General features: G+C 48.1%; 1 protein-coding gene across 2 annotated transcripts in view; it reads right to left on the bottom strand.

Annotated features, from left to right (window-relative positions):
- LOC148125993 (signal-regulatory protein beta-1-like) overlaps window positions 1–7541 on the bottom strand; it is a 28923-nt gene extending 21382 nt beyond the window's left edge. Inside the window, exon 1 of one of the 2 annotated variants that reach the window (XM_087928817.1) lies at window positions 7331–7541. In XM_087928817.1, coding sequence (XP_087784943.1) covers window positions 7331–7403 — 73 coding nt within the window. In that variant the 5' untranslated portion in view covers window positions 7404–7541. Of the gene's footprint in view, window positions 1–6476; window positions 6662–7330 lie in introns of those variants that run through there. The other variant, XM_087928816.1, reaches the window with a different exon arrangement.
- Between the last annotated feature and the right edge of the window lie 13082 nt (window positions 7542–20623).

The following is a 20623-nucleotide window of genomic DNA, read 5'->3' as shown; positions in this document are numbered from 1 at the left end:
GCTTTCCATCCCTCTCTAAGTGCTTTACAGAGTCAGCCTCTTGCCCCTCCCCCTCCCCCCCAACAATCTGGGTCCTCATTTTATAGATCTTGGAAGGATGGAAGGCAGTGGTGGGATTCAACATTTTTTTAGTATCAGTTCTGTGGCCATGGTTTGGTGGGTGTGGCTTGGTGGGCGTGGCAGGGGAAGGTTACTGCAAAATCCCCCTTCCCAGCCCACTGACCTGCTTTCCAGCTCTGTTCTCCTGTGCAGGGCAACCAAAGGAGACCCAGCCGATCAGATGGGACTCTGGAGGCAGAGAATAGATGGGGGTTGGCGGGGCCAGTCAGAGGCGGGATTGGCCGGTTCAACGAACTACTCAACATTTCCGCTAGCACTTCTCCAGAACCCGGTCAGAACCTGCTGAATACCACTTCTACTCCTAGAGCTGGAAGGCACCTTGGAGGTCTTCTAGTCCAACCCCTTGCCCAAGGCAGGAGTCCTTATATCATCACCTCCAGGGATGGAGCACCCCCCAACCCCAGGAGGAAAGCTACTCCATGGGTTAGACTTTCTCAGTGTCAGGGAATTGCACCTTACTTCTAAGTTGAATCGCTCTTTAACAAACTTTCAACCATTACTCCTAGTCCTGCCTTCTGGTGCCTTGGAGGATACGTCAATTCCCGCTTCTCTATGACTCACCCTCAAGTACTGGAAGACAGCTATCCTATTGCCTCTTCCCCGCCTCCTTAATTTTTCCCTCCAATAAGCCAGACATCCCTCCCTTCCTCAATGTTTATTGTTCTGTACAGAAATCTGCATACTCGAAATCCGGCAACCCGGATTGGCTAAAACGCACAGCCACCGGATTGGCTGAGTGCGCGGCACTGATTGGTCGCTCGGAATCGACCGCGATTGGCTGAGCCGATCGCGGGCGATTCAAAACGACCCGATTGGCCGCAGCACTCAGCAGAAAGCCTTTTTAAGCCGCACTTCTTCCCCACTTTCCCCACTTGTGTTTTGACCCCAATAAACGAGCTGAACCAAGTCACTGACTCGCGTCATTTGTTCGTATGAGATATACGACACTGGCGACGAGGATGGGATACTAGCAAATCCCACACCGCACGTGGCCCACGGGACCGCAACCGGCAACATGGCCAGCGGCAACGTGCCACCCGCTCCTTTCAACGCTGCTACTGAAGAATGGGAATCTTACATCGACCGATTCCTCATGTTCTTAGAGAGCAACAATCTCAAAGACGCGAACGGACAGAGGAAACGGGCCGTCTTTCTCACACACTGCGGCCCCGCGGTCTTCAAAATGGCAAAAGCCCTTGCCAAGCCGCTCGATGTGAAGATCATGGACTGGGACGATCTCGAACCCCTGCTGAGGAGCCACTACGCACCCGCTGTGCCCACCCTCATTTGTCGGCACGAATTCTATCGCCGCGACCAGAAGCAGGGTGAGAGCGTCAGTAAGTTTGTGGCAGAGCTCAGGGACCTCGGAGGGCTATGCGGGTTTACCGATCTAGACGAGGCCCTGAGGGACCGCGTCGTCCTCGGCCTCCGGGATCCCGTCCTGCAAAGCCGGATTATGGCAAAGGGCGACATCTCCCTCGCTGATGCCCTCGCAGACGCCACGGCGGCGGAAGCGACCCGGAGATCCGCAGCCCAACTGAAGCAAACCGGCACCGCAGAACGGACCACCGCAGCCGCAACCGATGACAACTACCGAACAGCCACCTCCACGCACCACGGCGACCTCGAGTCCTCCTCAGGCCCGGAAGACGACGAGGAAGATGTCCATCGCATGCAGACGGGCGCGACCGGCGCGACCCACGGAACCGAAGATCAAAGTTCCAGTGTGCCGGCTGCGGGGTGAGCATCCAAGGTCAGAATGCCGTTTTAGACGCGATCTGCCGCCATTGCGACAAACGGGACACATCGCAAAGGTCTGCCGCCTAAAGAGGAACCACAGCCCCGCCACCGAGACACAACCCCCGAAGACGCGACACCACCAGGCGCAACAACACTCCACCAAGAAACCGCGATCGGGACAGCGAGAGCCGCTGAAGCCGGGAAGCGAGGAACCGCCGTTTACACGAAGGCCGCCAGCGTGAGGAAACCCACCAAACGGTCATCGTCGGCCATTCCTCCAACTGGGACAGCCGGAAGGTCCACGTGGAGGTCGAGATCGAGGACCGCCCTGCAAAATGGAAGTCGACTCCGGTCGTACCTGTCCATGGTCGCGTGGCGGGAAATTAAGCAACTAGTACCTTCCATGAAGCGGCACGAGCTGGAGAGCCAAACGCTCGTCCTTAAAGATTACCAGGGGAATCGCATCCCCGTGGTGGGGACCGGGCACTTCAAGGTCACCTTTAAAGGGCGCACTGAGATACTCCCGCTAACAGTCGTCGAGCGAGACCGCCCCAGCCTATTGGGACTACAATGGTTCGCGCCGCTGGGACTAGAAGTGACCGGCACCAACCACGTCGCCGAGGCGGACTGGGAGGAACAGCTCGTGCGCGACTTCCAGGAGGTTTTCGACGGAAATCTAGGCGACCGCGGCGGAGCCATTGCATAGGCTGCTCGACAAGGCAGCCACCTGGACGTGGGGGAGACGAGAAGAGGACGCTTTCAACAGAACCAAGGACCTTCTCACATCAGACGCTGTCCTCATCCAGTACAGCGAGACACTCCCCATCACGGTAACGTGCGACGCATCCCCCTTCGGAGTAGGAGCCATCCTCAGCCACACCCTCGCCGACGGAAAAGAAGCGCCCATCGCTTTTTTCTCGAGGACCCTCTCAAAACCCGAACGAAACTACAGCCAATTGGATAAGGAGGCTCTGGCCATCGTCGCGGCCGTAAAGAAATTCCACGAATACCTTTACGGCAGGACCTTCACCATAATCACGGACCACAAACCACTGCTGGGAATACTGGCAGGAGACCGGGCCACACCAATCATCCTCTCCCCAAGAATGACAAGGTGGTCCGAATTTCTTGCCGCCTATAATTACCGGCTAATCCACCGCCCGGCAAAACAATTCCGCACGCAGACGCCCTCAGCCGCACACCGTTGCCAACCCTGGACGACGACCCAGCACCAACCACGTCTACCCTGAGCATCGAGACCTTACCCAACCTACCCCTGACCGCGTCAGACATTGCCCTAGCAACCAATAAAGACAGACGTCTGGCGCAGGTCCTGAGATGGGTGGGGAAAGGCTGGCGGAAAAAGAGGAAGACAGCGAGTTCAAAGCTTACCGGAGCCGACAAACAGAGCTGTCAACACAAAAAGGTTGTTTATTGTGGGGGGACAGGGTCGTAATCCCGGAAAAATTACAAAAAAGTCCTAAGCATGCTGCACGAAGGGCACCCAGGCATCGTTAGGACAAAAGCCCTGGCCAGAAGCCACGCCTGGTGGCCAGGGATGGACAAGGAGATCGAAGCCTGGGTAGCCTCCTGCAAACAGTGCCAGGAATCAAGACCAAACCCCCCGCCGCCCCAAGCAGAGAATGGGAAACCCCAGGGGGCCATGGTCCCGAATCCACGTAGATTTCATGCGGGACCAACCAGAGGACACACCTTCCTGGTAACCGTAGACGCTTACTCAAACTGGCTGGAGGTAAGCAACATGAAGACGACCACCACAGACTCCGTCATCAGAGAACTCAGCAAACTCTTCGCAACCCACGGCCTCCCAGATGTCATCGTATCGGACAACGGCCCCCAGTTCACCGCACTACTGTTCGAGAAATTCCTAGCAGAACGAGGAATCCGACACGCATTAACAGCACCGGCGCACCCGGCGGCGAATGGTAGGGCGGAGAAAATGGTCCAATTTACAAAAAAACCATCCAAAAGATCGAAACCGGCGACATACAGGACAAGATAAATCGAATGCTCCTAATTCAACACATAACCCGAGTACCACAACGAACAAGAGCCCAGCGGAGCTACTAATGGGAAGAAAACTGCGATCCCGCTCGACCGCCTGCACCCACATACAACCCGGAAAGACCCCTGATTCTACCAGCAAACACAGAACATTCTCACCGGAGACAAGGTCTACGCAAAAAACCTCACCGGAGACCCCCTCTGGGTACCGGCAACGATCACCCAAGCAACAGGGCCACTCTCGTACCGCCTCCAAACAGCTGACGGACGGCGTGGAAGCGCCACATCGACCAACTGAGATCAAGAACCACCGCGGGAAACACAACCGACACGCAGACACCAGGTACAGTAGGGAACCGGCAAGACACCAACCAAGAGGGAGGGAAGCCCACAAAGAACAAACCCACCCGAAAGGAACCAGCAGTACTCACCATCTGAAGAACCGGAGAGCGACCCACTCGAAGCCTCACCTGGAAGGAGCAGCCGAGCCAGCTCAACCGACCCCGGAAGCCCGAGCGGGAGCAGCCAAGCCAGCTCAACCAGCCCGGAAAAGCCGAGCGGGAGCAGCGAAGCCAGCAGCTCGACCGACCCGGGAAGACCAGGAGGGAGCCGCGGCGAGAGGCCTGACTCACCCTTCCAGGCGGTTCCATCAACGAGGCGGAGAGCGACAGGAGTCCCACCCGAACCGGCCGACAACCAGAAGACAACTGACCAACGCAAGTCAAGTCGGAAAATACGGAGCCCCGCCTACTTACGGGACTACGTCACGTAGGACCAAACCAAGAGGGGAGGGGTGTTCTGTACAGAAATCTGCATACTCGAAATCCGGCAACCCGGATTGGCTAAAACGCACAGCCACCGGATTGGCTGAGTGCGCGGCACTGATTGGTCGCTCGGAATCGACCGCGATTGGCTGAGCCGATCGCGGGCGATTCAAAACGACCCGATTGGCCGCAGCACTCAGCAGAAAGCCTTTTTAAGCCGCACTTCTTCCCCACTTTCCCCACTTGTGTTTTGACCCCAATAAACGAGCTGAACCAAGTCACTGACTCGCGTCATTTGTTCGTATGAGATATACGACATTTATCATACCATTTAGCCTCCAGGCCTCCAGGATAAGGATCAGAATAGAGCTGGAAGGTACCTCGGAGGTCTTCTAGTCCACCCCCCTCCTCAAGCAGGAGAACCTATACAATCTCGGACAAGTAACTGTCCAGTCTCTTCTTAGAAACCTCCGGTGACAAGGCACCCACAACTTCTAGTGGCAAAAACTGTTCCACTGGTTAATTGTCCTCACCGTTAGGAAGTGTCTCCTTAATTCTAGGTTGCTTCTCACCTTCAAACTCCATGAAACTTCAAAGCACTCTTCAGAGCCAACGAGAGTAGCACAACGACAGGCGCCAGTTCAAAGAACCCCAAATCAGTGGGGTATTTTGTTAGAGTTGTAATTGCAGGAATGTTCCAATCTCGGAGGGCAAACCTCCGATCAAGAATGTTTCCAAGCAAATACAACTCAGGCAAACAAAGTCACTAATCTAAAGGAGGATTAGAGAGAGAGGAAGTCAACATATGTTAGACTTTAACTAGAGATAATTAATTGTGTTAATTGCTATGCTAAACAGTAATGAAAGTTAAGCAGTAACCAAAGTTAACCAGTGATGGAGGATAATTAAAAATGTGTATAAACGCAAGAGTAGACTCCAATAAAGATCATCACGATTCAATTGTTCGTGATCAAACGACTCGACTGCCTCGTCATTACAACAGTATTTCAGGGGTCAAATGGCTTTGAAACAAGACTGATGGCGCACCAAACGACTGATTATGCTCCGGGCCACATCCTTGTCTCCTCCATCAAATTACCCCCTAACTGGGGGGTCGTTTAATGCCTACGTGGACAAGCACAGAAGTTTCTTTCCAAATCAACGCAACTCCAAAGCGGTGGGCCGATTCCCGAGTCATGGAGAAGAAATACAGAATAAATTTTGGCTGTGATTTCATTTCAGTTCCTGCCACCTAGTGGCTTAATTTGAGAGGGACAAAGTTGGTGTGAAGCAATGTTACTTCCTGAAGCAATCTGGACTCTGACTGGCAGAGGGATTTCCTTCACGGTGGGACCACCACATCTTGAGAAAACAAGGCGCTCCGTCTCACCATCGGAAGTGACGTGAGATGGGCTCCTTCGCTTCTCCAACCTTTTGAAGCGCCCCTCAAAAGGGACTGTAGGAGACCACAGGCAGGAGATCGGAGATGGGGCGGGCCATAACTCACTTCCCCAGCTAAGCATTTTCACACTAAGCTAACCACTGTGCTAACCAAAAGAAAATATCTACCACCCCTTCAGCGGTTCTTCCTCTGCTGTCAACACAACTAAACACCGAAGGTGAGATTGTTATTTGGGTGAAGATATTGAGGGATTCCTAGGAATTATGGGTGATTTCTATAAATCCCCTGCCTCCCACCAAAAGAAAAAAGGAAGGAAGGAAGGAAGGAAGGAAGGAAGGAAGGAAGGAAGGAAGGAAGGAAGGAAGGAAGGAAGGAAGGAAAAAGAGAAGAAACAAGAATAAAAATGAGCCTGGAGAACAACATACATTTGTTTTTGGAGCAGAACAACTCTTTAGTCTCAATGTCCCTTCCGTCAGGCTTAGCAGTAGCCATCAATGTTCTCATCTTTAAACGAATTGGAAGCCCGATGAGTAGCAAATCCAACGGATCATCCTAGGAGAGGCCAGGACTAATAAGCAGAAACATGGAGTCCAACACCTTACAGTTACTGTTATTCACCCCGGAAAGAGTGCAGAAAAAAAGCAACTGGGATGGTTAGAGGGCTGGAGTCTAAAATATAGGAAGAAAGGTTGCAGGAATTGGGTAGGTCTCATCTAGTGAAAAGAAGGACCGGGGGAGACAGTGCTCCAATACTGGAGGGGCTCCCACCAAGCAGAGGGGGTCGAGCTATTTTCCAAGGCACCCGAAGGCCAGACAAGAAACAATGGAAGGAAACTGATCAAGGAGAGAACCAACCTGGCCCTTGGAAGTTGTGGGAGCGCCATCACTTGAGACTTTCAAGAAGAGACTGGACTGCCATTTGTCAGAAATGGTGCAGGGTCTCCCGCTTGGGCAGGGGGTTGGACTAGATGACCTACAAGATCCCTTCCAACTCTGATTATTTGTTATCTGTTAACCCTGAAACTAAGGAGACATTTCCTGACAGTGAGAACAATTAACCAGTGGAACAACTGGCCTCCAGAAGTTGTGAATCCTCCAACACTGAAGGTTTTTTAAACGAGACTGGACAGCTATTTGCCTGGAATGGTGTATTTCTCCTGCATGAGCAGGGGGTTGGACTAGAAGACCTCCGGGGTCCCTTCCAACGCCGTTATTCTGTTGTTCTTTCATCCACTATCTCAGTTCCTTCTGTCTAGGGCCTTTCGGCCTGATCACTCACCTCCGTTCCTTGCTGAGGACAGGCTGGAAAGCACAACGAAAACCAGACCGGAAAGGAAGACTCCACAAGCCATTGGAGAAGCCGGTTTCGTTAAAATGGCAACAAGTCTCGGCTCTCCTTGACTGTGGTGTAAACAAGTCTGGATTGTCACCCACACAATCAGTTGCTTTTGACTAGTGTCTGGCTACAGATTAGCCAACTCCTCAAAAGGGAAGTTATGGCAGGAAACTGACGTGATATGTCAGATGTCTTTTGGTTGTGTTACATTTTGGGGAAGAATGCTATGGAAAAATAAAGAAAGATTCTCTCTAAATGGCTGATGAAGCAGGGTTTTACAAAGACACACACAATAGATACAAACTCAAGGTTAACCGTATTATGATATGTACAGAATAAACCTTGAGTAACAAGGATATGCACATGGAAATGTTTATGAGAGTAGTTATGAATAATTATTCAGCCACACACACACTAAATTGAGTTAAAGTTTTCTTTAAGAAATAGCACAGTCCAATAAATGGTCCAGGTCATATACATTTTACATTCCAAAGAATATCCAATTACAAAGTCTTCTTTCCGGTTGCCTTTGTCATTTACAGATAAACAGATATCAAAGTATAAGCACAGCACAAATACAAAAGAGAACCTTAGATAGCAACAGAATGTCAGAGAGAGCAAGCTGTGATCTCTAGCTCCCTCTTATGGTAATTTGCAATATATCAATCCATCGGAATATAGTATAAATCAATACAGTGATTTTGTCTTAAAGCTACAAACATACATTGTTGGTTTATATATTGCCAACCCAACTAACTGGTGGACAGATTCCGAACAAACCACACCAAACTTGATTGCAAGAAATACGACTTCAGCCACAGAGGGGTCAATGTCTGGAATACTCTACCTGACTCTGTAGTTTCTTCCCCAAACCCCAAAAACTTTAACCTTAGACTGTCTCCTATTGACCTCACCCCTTTCCTAGGAGGTCTGTAGGGGGCGTGTGTTAGGGATACACCCTAGCAGAATCTGCACGGCAGTCAGGCAGGCAGTCAAAATATGTGAGATAAACGTTTTTGTAGCTTACACTCAGTAAAACAGATACACTGTGCTAGTTAAATAGTTTATTCCAGTAAGAGTTTTAGCATAGGCAAAACAGTCCATATATCATTCACTAATTCAGTCCGTCCGGGGATTATTCAGTTGCAAATTCCAGTGTTGAAAAAGAGATCAGTAAACTTACAAATATCAGTCCAGTAATATATCTCCTCTCAGTAGAGATATGAAGAAGTCAAACCTCCTTTCTTCCTCCAGCAATCAGCAACTCAGCAGTAGGGAAACACGCAGTTAACAAACCATCAATCCATGCAATCCAGTCAGGAATCAGTCAGCAATCCAGCAGGTTCTCTTGCTCCCTCTTATGGCGGTTTCACAACCGCACCCAAAATTACATGCTTTGCAGTTTAAAGTGACACACACTTAAACTTACTATCATAGTTTATATATATTATTTTACCCAAACTACGTTAGGTAACCTTGTTATTTCTAACAGCGTGCATAAGCACACCAACGTGCCTACCGTCCCTGTCCTATTATTTCTTTTTATTTTTCTTATATGGATCCATTTCTGTGCTGGGAATCCCCTCGCTGTCTTACTGCTTTGCCAAGGAGGTTTCCCTGAGGCCCAGGAGGCAAAAGAAGAAAAAAAAAAAGGAGCCTAGGGTGTTGCAAAAAAGAAGAAGCCATGCCCAACTAGTCACATGGCCACGTCCACAGAACCGGTAATAAAAACGTTTGCATCCCACCCCTGTTCCAAACCACTCTTCAAGGGTAGCCCCACGTAGAACGCATCACGGTTATCCAAAGGAGGGACAACCGGGGCACAAGTGACCGAGCTCAGGGTCACGTGATTTAGAAAAAGAAACAGGATGCCTGAGAATACGTTAGACATTTGTGGCAAAACCCAAACAGGAATATGGGTCTATATTTAGAAGGAGGAAAGGGAAGTTCCTCTTCTGCTGCCTCTGCAGAAGGAAATGTTGCAGACGGAGCAAGTAGTGAAGTAGCTGCAGGAGAAAGGCAGGCAGAGGTCGGGGTGCAGTTAAGTTACACTTAGGCAAGAAAAACCCAAAGGACGCATATAGACTGGGGTGAAACCAGGCTCCATAGCAGGAACTGTGAGAGGGATCTTGGAGTCTTAGTGGACAACCAGCTAAATAGGAGCCATCAGTGTGTAGCAGCAGCCAAAAAAGCCAATGCAATCCTAAATTGCATTAACAGAGGGACACAATCAAGATCAAGGGAAGTACTAATACCACTCTATAAAGCCTTAGTAAGACCACACAGCTAGAGTACTGCATTCAGTTTTCGTCACCACATTACAAAAAAGACATTGAGACTCTAGAAAAAGTGCTGAGAAGAGCAACCAGGATGATGAGGGGACTGGAGGCTAAAACATAGAAAGAACGGTTGCAGGAACTGGGCATGGCTAGTCTAGGGAAGAGAAGGACCAGGGGAGACAGGAAAGCATCTTCCAATATTTGAGGGGCTGCCCCAGAGAGGACTTTCAACTGGCTGGCAAACTGTACTCAACGAGTAGTCCTTAATGGGTCTAAGTCTACATGGAAGGAAGTAAGCAGTGGGGTGCCACAAGGTTCCGTCTTAGGTCCAGGACTTTTCAATATCTTCATTAATGACTTGGAAACTTTCCAAATTTGCAGATGATACTAAACTGGCAGGAATAGCTAACACCAAAAAGATCGTCTCAAGATCCAGATGGACCTTGATAGACTAGAACACTGGGCCCCATCCAACAAAATGAAATTCAATGTAGGGAAAAGTAAAGTCCTACACTTAGGCAAGAAAAACCCAAAGGACACATATAGACTGGGGGAAACCAGGCTCACTAGCAGGAACTGTGAGAGGGATCTGGGAGTCTTAGTGGACAATCAGCTAAACATGAGCCAGCCATGTGCAGCAGCAGCCAAAAAAGCCAATGCAATCCGAAATTGCATTAACAGAGGGATACAATCAGCATCAAGGGAGGTACTAATACCACTCTATAAAGCCTTAGTAGGACCACACCTGGAGTACTGCATCCAGTTTTGTCACCACACTATAAAAAAAGAGGTTGAGACTCTAGAAAAAGTGCAGAGAAGAGCAAACAGGATGATGACGGGACTGGAGGCTAAAGCATACGAAGAATGGTTGCAGGAACTGGGCTTGGCTAGTCTAGGGAAGAGAAGGACCAGGGGAGACAGGAGACCATCTTCCAATATTTGAGGGGCTGCCACAGAGAGGAGGAAGGGGTCAAGCTATTCTCCAAAGCACCTGAAGGCCAGACAAGGAATAATGGATGGAAACTGAACAAGGAGAGATAAGGAAAAATTTCCAGACAGTGAGAACCATCAACCTATGGAACAGAAGTTGCCTTTGGAAGTTGTGGGAGCTTCATCACTGGAGGCTTTCAAGAAGAGATTGGACTGCCGTTTGTCAGAAATGGTGTAGGATCCCATGATTTGGCAGGGGGGTTGGACTAGATGACCTACAAGGTCCCTTCCAACTCTGTTAATCTGTAAATCTTAATCATTTTAGAGTGATTATGTTGCTGTAAGCAATCCAAGCCCAACCCTTCTTGATTCTTATCTGATGCCAGTTTAGCATTGAACTTCAATCGATCAGGTGGTTGCGTTTGACCTTGAGCAGGCGTCTCCATACGGGTAGTCCTTGACTTATAACGGTTCATTTAGTGACCGTCCAAAGTTACAAGAGCACTGAAAAAAGGGACTTATGAGCGTTTTTCACAGTTCCAACCTTTGTAGCATCCCCATAATCATGTGATCAAAATTCAGGTGCTTGACAGCTACTCATATTTATGAATCGTTGCTGTGTCCCAAGGACCTGTGATAGCAACAGCAATTGCCTTTATACATATATGCCACTTCGTAGTGCTTCCTAGCCCTCTCTAAGTGATTTACAGAGTCAGCATATTGACCCCAACAATCTGGGTCCTCTTTTTACTGACCTTGGAGGGCGGGATGGAAGGCTGAGTCAACCTTGAGCCAGTCAGTCAGGATCGAACTGCTGGTAGTGAGCAGAGTTAACCTGCAATACTGCATTCTAACCACTGGGAGAGAAGGGAGGGAGGGGAGGAGGAAGGAAGGAAGGAAGGAAGGAAGGAAGGAAGGAAGGAAGGAAGGAAGGAAGGAAGGAAGGAAGGAAGGAAGGAGGGAGGGAGGAAGGGAGGAAGGGAAGGAAGGAAGGAAGGGAGGGAGGGAGGGAGGAAGGAGGAAGGAAGGAAGGAAGGAAGGAAGGAAGGAAGGAAGGAAGGAAGGAAGGAAGGAAGGAGGAAGGAGGAGGGAGGAAGGGAAGGAAGGGAGGAAGGGAGGGAGGGAGGAAGGGAGGAAGGGAAGGAAGGAAGGAAGGAAGGAAGGAAGGAAGGGAGGAGGAAGGGGAGGAAGGGAAGGAAGGAAGGAAGGAAGGAAGGGAGGGAGGAAGGGAGGAAGGGAAGGAAGGAAGGAAGGAAGGAGGGAGGGAGGGAGGAAGGAAGGAGGGAGGAAGGGAGGAAGGGAAGGAAGGAAGGAAGGAAGGAAGGAAGGAAGGAAGGAAGGAAGGAAGGAAGGAGGGAGGAAGGGAGGAAGGGAAGGAAGGAAGGAAGGAAGGAAGGAAGGAAGGAAGGAATAGCATTTACTTATATACTGCTTCACAGTGCTTTTATAGCCCTCTCTGAGCAGTTTAACAGAGTCAGCATATGGCCCCCAACAATCTGGATCCTCATTTTAGCGACCTCAGAAGGTTGAAAGGGTGAGTCAACCTTGAGCCAGTTGGTCAGGATCGAACTGCCAAATTGCAGGCAGCTGGCAGTCAGCAGAAGCAGCCTGCAGCACTTCCCTCTAACCACTGCACCACCGCGGCTCTTCTATGATCTCCTTTTGTGACCTTCTGACAAGCGAACTCAACGGGGAAGCCAGATTCACTTAACCACCAGGTTACTCCCTTATCAACTGCAGTGATTCACTTAACAACTTGGGGGCAAGAAAGGTCATAACATGGGGGCAACACTCACTAAAGCAATGGCTCACTTAACAACAGAAATGTTGGGCTCCATTGGGGTCGTCAGTCGAGGACTACCTGCACTTGGAAACTTGTGGACTAACCCGCCAAAGCTTTTTTTTTTTTTTCAGTTCAGTCGGTTAGAACTAAAATCAGTTAGAACCGAAGAAGCTCCTTGGATGAGAAGGGAAATGTTTTCAAAGAACAACAACAACAAAAATCCCTAAAAAGTCCCATTGCCTTTTGGAAAAAGCACTTTGGGGACTTACTGGAAAATCCTTGATTTGGAATAACATATTTATCAGGAAAAGGTAAAAGATGAAAAGGACGGCTACTTTGCTCAGGAAAAGCGCGATGCAGAGAACAATGGTGGATTGTTGCTGAGAGTCTGTGGAGAAAAGACAGTGGATTAACAAAACCACATAACAGATTTGGAAGGGACCTTGTAGGTCATCTAGTCCAGTGGTTGCCAACCAGTGGGCCAGGGACCATTGGTGGTCCACGAGAAAATTTTGGTGGTCCGCAGAGAAATGTCCCACCCACCCCCAATAGCAATTAATCCAGGCTGCTTCTTTCTGCTTCTTTCTTCTTCTGCTTTTGGCTGCACGCAAGGAAAGCAGCCAAAGTCTTTCTTTCTCTCCCGCAAACTCCACCAGAAATGAGTGTTTGGGACCCTGCAAGGCCTCCTGCTCTGAGAGGCTGCGCCGGCAAAGACTCATTTCTGGCGGAGTTTGGGGGAGAGAAAGAAAGACTTCTGCGGCTTCTGCTGCTTTCCTTGCATGAAGCCCAAAGTCTCTCTCTCTTTCTCTGTCTCCCTCTCTCTCCCCCTGAGAACGGACCTGGAGACGGTATCCTGTGATCCCAAATAAAGAACGATCGATTGGTAGGAAAACAAGGTGCGGGATTTTCCTGCAGACTTTTGGGGGGATTTTCCCAGGGTCTCTGGTCCACGGGACTTAAAATGATGAGTTTGGTGGTCCCTGAGGTCCAAAAGGTTGGTGACCCCTGTTCTAGTCCAACCTCCTACTCTAGTAGGAAACCCTTATCCCCGTGATGTCAAACCCATGGCACACAGGCAGGAAGTGGCACACAGAGCCATTTCGGCCGGCACGCAAGCCATCACCCAGAACAGATCCATTGCGCATGCACGCACCGCCCCCGTCAGTCAGCTGGTTGTCAGTTATCTGCCACACATGTGCAGGGGGGTGGGCCATGCAGGGGGTCGCAGACGCATGCGCAGGGGGGCCGGGGTCATGCGCACATTTAATTATCGGTGCAGGCACACATGTGTGCATGCACACACTTTCGGCACGCAATGAGGAGAAGGTTAGCCCTCACTGCCCTATGCTATTTTGGTTCAACACATTCTCAAAGATACATCACATCCTGGGCACCTGCCCCTTTTTTTTTTTTAAACTATTACCATCTGTCAGACAGTACCAGATAATAAAAACAAGGACAAATCGGCTGAAAAACAGCTTCTATCCAGGGGTGGAATCCGACCGGTGTAACTATCGGTTTGGTGATGTACGATTTGCATGTGTGTGGACTGCCTGGATAGCTGAGCAGCGCTGTGTGCAGGTATGCAGCGGTTGAAAAAGCACTTTTTATTCCTGCTTTTTCAACCACGGCTGTGCCACGCAAAGCAGCTGAGGTTGAAAAAGCAGGAAATAAAGGTCAGGTAAGAGCCCGGGCGGGCGGGCGGGCCAAAACAGCAGCGGACACAGAACCGGTTTGATATCTGCTGCTCTTCAGAGCTACCGGTTCTACAGAGGCGGACAGAACAGATAGAATCCCAGCCCTGCTTCTATCCCAGGGGAGTAGCTCTGTTGAATTCTACTACACGGTGCAATGTCAATGCAATATCAGGGGTTGTCAATTCAATGTGTGGAGTGTGAAGGGTGTGTGTTTGTGCTTATTTTCATGGTCGTGATGTGCACTGAAGATGGGGTTTGATTTCGTTGTACGAGGTGCAAGGACAATAAACTAAGCTAAGCTAAACTATCCCAGAAAATGGCTGTCCAGTCTCTTCTTAAAATTCTCCAGTCATGGAGCACCCATAACTTATGGTGGCAGGCAGTTCCACTGGTAAATTGTCCTCACCATTAAGAAGTTTCTCTTTTATTCCAGGTTGCTTCTCTCCTTGGTGAGTTTCCACCCATTGCTTCTTGTCCTGCCTTCTGGTGCTTTAGAGAATAGCTTGACTCCCTCTTCTTTGGGGCAGCCCCTCAAATATTGGAAGGTGCTATCATGTCACCCCTGGTCCTTCTCGTCATTAAACTAGACTTACCCAATTCCTACCACTGTTCGTCGTATGTTTTATCCTCCAGTCTCCTAATCCTCTTTGTTGCTCTTCTCCGCACTCTTTCTAGAGTCTCAACATCTTTTTTACACCATGGCAACCAAAACTGGATGCGGGATTCCAAGTGTGGCCTTACCAAGGCCTTATAAAGTGGGTGATACAGACACAGATTAACAGAGTTGGGAGGGACCTTGTAGGTCATCTAGTCCAACTCTCCACCCAAGCAGACCCTACACCAGTTTTGACAGGTGGCAGTCCAGTCTCTTCTTGAAAGCTCCCACAACTTCTGAAGGCAAGCTCACATGATCTTGACGTGAAAATATCTACAGACCCCTCACATCCTGGATCTATAAACTGTTTCAACTCCTTCCCTCAAAATGACACTATAGAGCCCTGCACACCAGAACAATGAGACACGAGGAGTTTTTTCCCAAACGCCACCACTCTTCTAAACAAATAATTCCCTCAACTCTGTCCAACTATTTATAAACTCTGCAGTACGATTACTATTAATCTTCCCATCACTCCTTATCACCCATCCCCTCCCACTTGTCACTGTATGACTGTAACTTTGTTGCTCATATCATTATGATTTATATGGACTGTTTCCTAGTATGATTGATTGCTTATTGTACCCTATGACTATCATTAAGTGTTGGACCTGATTATTCTCGACTCTTGACGAATGGATCTTTTCTTTTATGTACCCTGAGAGCATTTGCACCAAGACAAATTCCTTATGTGTCCAGTCACACTTGGCCAATAAAGAATTCTATTCTATTCTATTCTATTCTATTCTATTCTATTCTATTCTATTCTATTCTATTCTATTCTATTCTATTCTATTCTATTCTATTCTATTCTATTCTTTCCTATTCTATTCTATTCTTATTGTACCCTATGACTATCATTAAGTGTTGGACCTGATGATTCTTGACTCTTGATGAATGAATCTTTTCTTTTATGTACACTGAGAGCATTTGCACCAAGACAAATTCCTTGTGCGTCCAACCACACTTGGCCAATAAAGAATTATATTCTATTCTGTTCTGTTCTGTTCTGTTCTGTTCTACTCTATTCTATAGTCCAATATCCTATTTGATTGTTTCCTAGTATGATTTGATTGCTTATTGTACCCTATGACTATTAAGTGTTATATGTGATGATTCCTGACTCTTGACAAATGTATCTTTTCTCTTATGTACACTGAGAGCATTTGCACCAAGACAAATTCCTTGTGTGTCCAATCACGCTTGGCCAATAAAGAATTCTATTCTATTCTATTCTATTCTATTCTATTCTATTCTATTCTATTCTATTCTATTCTATTCTTATCGTACCCTATGACTATCATTAAGTGATGTACCTGATGATTCTTGACTCTTGACGAATGTATCTTTTCTTTTATGTGCACTGAGAGCATTTGCACCAAGATAAATTCCTTGTGTGTCCAATCACGCTTGGCCAATAAAGAATTCTATTCTATTCTATTCTATTCTATTCTATTCTATTCTATTCTATTCTATTCTATTCTATTCTCTTATCGTATCTCTATGACTATCATTAAGTGATGTACCTGATGATTCTTGACGAATGTATCTTTTCTTTTATGTGCACTGAGAGCATTTGCACCAAAGATAAATTCCTTGTGTGTCCAATCACACTTGGCCAATAAAGAATTCTATTCTATTCTATGCTATTCCTCTATTCCTAATCCTTCTCTTCTCAATTTTTTTTTTAAAGTTGCAATACGGGACGCTTATATAACATTTCCCTGCATTTCCCTGATATTTCTCTGCAAACGTTCATTGTATGTTTTAAGCCTCCAGGCCCCTAATCATCGTTTTTGCTCTTCTCTGTACATTTTCCAAGGTCTCCAGCATCTTTGCAGCGAAGTCTGTCTGGAATTACCCTTTCCAAAATTGGTTCTTTGTTTTTAAGGGATTGTCCCTAAAAAAGGGAGCGGGGGGACACGTCCCTCTACCCCCTCCAGAAATTGGCATGGCTAGGATGCTTGTCTCCTGGGCTTTTCGGCCACACATCTGAATTTTGTATCCTATGCCGCTCTGACGTGACTCTAACCCAACCAATTGCAAGTAGATGTTTCTGCTCTGTAGATCCATGGAAACAGTGCTGTGTGGAAGAACAGAAGGCTCCGAGGAAGAATGGAAGACACGAAGCAGTAAGCTTTTTTTTAAAAAAAGATTTATTTCTTTTTAAATAGGAAAGGAAAGGCAAGCTTGGCCGTCCTGGGTGTGGAGAGGGAGAGAGGGAGGCAGCTGCAACCTTCCCAGATGGCTTCCTTCCCACGAACAACATCAATGGGGGAAGCTTAAGGACAGATGTTTCGTTGCCTAACTAGTTAACATCATCAGTGCTAGGAGGGATTGGGGTTTGCTGTTAGTCCTACCAGTCAATGACTACTTTAGTTTCAACCACATCAATACAAGAGCACGCAACAGATACAAACTCAATATAAACCGCTCCAAACTCGATTGCAGAAAGTACGACTTCAGCAACCGAGTGGTCAATCCCTGGATTTCACTACCTGACTCTGTTGTCAGGTGCTCAAACTCCGTACTCCTTTAACCTCAAACTATCCACTGTTGACCTCACGTTGTTCCTAAGAGGTCTGTAAGGGGTGTGCATAAGTGCACCATCGTGCCTCCCGTCCCTGTCCTATTGTCCCCATTTATTCGTATCTATTTGCTGTGTTTATACCTAGGATCTTGGGAGTGATTGACAAATCAAATCAATAAATAAAATAAAAAATAAAAGAAGGAAGGAAAGAAGGAAGGGGGGAGGAAGGAGAACAGGGAAGGGGAAGGAAGGAAGGAGAGAAAGGAATGGAGGGAGGAGAGAAAAGAAAGGAGGGAGCAGGAGGAAGGAAGGAAAGGAGAGAATAACCATTCCTAAGAGGTCTGTGAGGAGCGTGTGTAAGTGCACCATCCTGCCTACCGTCCCTGTCCTATTGTCCCCATTTATTTATACCTATTTCCTGTATTCTTATTCATGTTTACACTTATACCTATTATGTCTTAAGTGATTGACAAATAAAATAAATAAAATAAAATAAAATAGTGGTTTGCCCTCTCACCAACACTGACAGGGCAAGCAACGTGCATATAATCAGAGAGCAAACCCCACTCCCTTCCAGCACTGATGCTGTTACAGAGTTGGGTAACGAAATGTTTGCAAAAAAATGGCCGTTAGAGAGCACCAGGGACCCCTCCTCCTCCTCCTCCTCTTCCTTCCCCCCTCCCTCCTCTCCTCCTCCCCTCCCTCTCTTTCTGCTCTTGCTCCTCTTCCTCCTCCCCTACCTCTCCTCTTCTTTTTTTCTTTTCCTCCTCCCTTCCCCCTCTCCTTTTCCTCTTCCTCTTTCTTTCCTTTCTCCTCCTCCTCCTCTCCTCCTCCCTCTCTCCCCTCCCTCTCCTCTTCCTCCTCTTCTCCTCTCCCCTCCTCTCCTCCTCCTCCTCCTCCTCCTCTTCCTCCTCCCTCTCCTCCCCTCCTCCTCCTTCCCTCTCCTTTCCTCTCCCTTCTCCCCTTTCCTCCATCTCCCTCTCCTCCCCTCCTCCCCCTCCCCCTCTCCCCCTCCTCCCTCCCCTCCTCCTCCCCTCCTCCTCCTTCAGCAAACCCCACTCCCTTCTACCCTCAATGATGTTACTCACTTGAGTAATGAAAGCTACTCCAGAGCCTACACAAGATGTTGATTTCCCTGCCTCTCAGGCGTTTTCTCCAGCACCACTTCTACAAAGCAGGTCATAGCCAGCTGGAACCTGCGGCTCCGTTTCAAGCAGAGACCGTAATTTATGATTTTATGTCACCCTTTGGGGGGTTTAGCAAAAGAAGCAGAAGGGGAATCGTGCGTTGGTTTCTGAAATATCTGCGCAGAACCAAAGGAGCAAAGGGAGCGCGACAGGAGCGTTGACTTGTGGTGCAGACATGCTATCCGGGTGGATGAGCTTGATTGTAAAATACAGCCGTATAAAATACAGCTGGTTACGGCCACAAGGAGCCCCAAATTTCCATTCCACGGGTGTTAAGTGAGTTTTGCCACATTTTACGGCCTTTCTTGACACCGTTGGTAAGTATTCTGACCCAAACCTGGTTCTAAGGAAGCAAAGGTAAACAGCACAACCTTTTAATGTTTCTTTACGAATCCTGTTCCTTCATGGGTAAAAGGCTGCTTCAAACCAATTAGCTCCGATAAGAAAGAGCCTTGTCGAGCTTTGGCAAGGCTGCCAAGAACACCAGACAAAGTTACTAAGCAATAATTCCAACACAAAGAGTCTCCAAACACAAACTAAGAGAGGCCGAACGTCCACAAGGCTCGAGTGCAAAAACGTCTTTGCTTCCTGCAAAGAGCTCCGGTTTCTCAGCTGGCTTTTATCTCTTAAGGGAGGGGCCATCATCCTGCAGCCTTACTCCCGAGTCGCCTGTACTGCCGCAGCTGGCTGTTTCCTTCGAGCAGCCCTGCGCACACATGCGCAATGGGCACAGGCTCCTCGGGGACCTCTTCCTCACTGCTGCCAGCCTCCACAACCTCCAAAGGCAGCACTCCACTCCCTGATGGTCCTGGCCCCATCCCTGCATCACATGCAGGACCCTCATCCGAGTCCTCACTCTCCGACACCTCAGCCGTCTGCACCCGCTGCCGGTGAACCACAACAGTCAGTGAATCACTGCAGTTGTTAAGTAAGTGAATCTGGTTTGACTTTGCTTGTCCAAAGCTCGCAAAAGGGGATCAGGTGACCCTGGGAACAGGGCAACCGTCCTAAATATGAACCAGCGCTGCAACAGTCATAAGTGTGAACAACGGTCCCAAGGCCCTGTTTTCAGGGCTGTTGTAACTTTGAACAGTCATTCAACGAATGTAAGTCGAGGTCTACCTGTGGTAGTGCCTTTTTTTATTCAAATTACAGGTATTATTAAAAGGCATAAGCTGCCCTGAGCTGCAGCTCACTTCATCCAAAGCTCCTTTTATTAAAAGGCTGCCGTCATTTAATGAAATTATAGGTCAGAAAAAATGCCAGCAAATGCCTTCTAATATATAGGAATCCGCATGGCCTCACAGAGAGGTGAAAATGCAACGGGTTGTACCCCCATGGTTATATGAGGAACCACAAACCAACAGAACAATAGAATGACAGAATAAAGGAGCTGGAAGAGACCTCGGAGATCTTCTAGTCCAGCCCCCTGCTCAGGCAGGAGAACCTATTCCATTCCAGACAAATGCCTGCCCAGTCTCTTCTTAAAAACCTCCGGTGATGAAGCACCGACAACTTCTCACTGTAAGTCGTTCCACCGGTGAATTGTCCTCCTTTAATTCCAGGTTGCCTCTCACCTTGATGAGTTTTCATCCGTTGCTTCTCCTCCTGCCTTCTGGTGCTTTTGGAGAATAGCTTGACTCCCTTTTCTTCTACGACTGCATCGAATCCCACCGTATAGTGCAATATTAATGCAACATTAAGGGTTCTCAATTCTATTCTATAGAATGCGAAGAATGTGTCTTTCAGTTTGATTTTTTTAAAATAGTTTTCTTATGTATAATGTACACTGAACATGGCATTCAATTTTCTTGTAAGGACGATAAAGTACTTTGTAGAAGCCCCCCCAAAATATTGAGACACTGTAATCATGACTCCCCTGGGTCCTTCTTTCGGTTAATTTAGACCTACCCAATTCCTGCAACCATTTTTCCCCGTATGTTTTAGCCTCCAGCCCTCTCATCATCTTGGTCGCTCTTATCTGCATTCTTTCCAGAGTCTTAACGCCTTCTTTTGTGTGTTGTGGTGATCAGAATTGGATGCAGTATTACAAGTTTTACCACTGTAGTATAAAACTAACTAAGACTTCACATGATCTTAATGTAATCCCTCCATCAATGCAACCAGGGATTACATTGGCCTTTTGGGCAGCTGCAGCACACGGCTGGCTCTCAT

The sequence above is a fragment of the Pseudonaja textilis genome, chromosome 3 (assembly GCF_049901715.1).
Source record: "Pseudonaja textilis isolate UNSWEBS1 chromosome 3, rPseTex1.2, whole genome shotgun sequence".
NCBI lineage: Eukaryota > Metazoa > Chordata > Lepidosauria > Squamata > Elapidae > Pseudonaja > Pseudonaja textilis.
The sequence above is the reverse complement of the archived record's forward strand: the minus strand, read 5'-3'. Positions and strand labels throughout refer to the sequence as shown.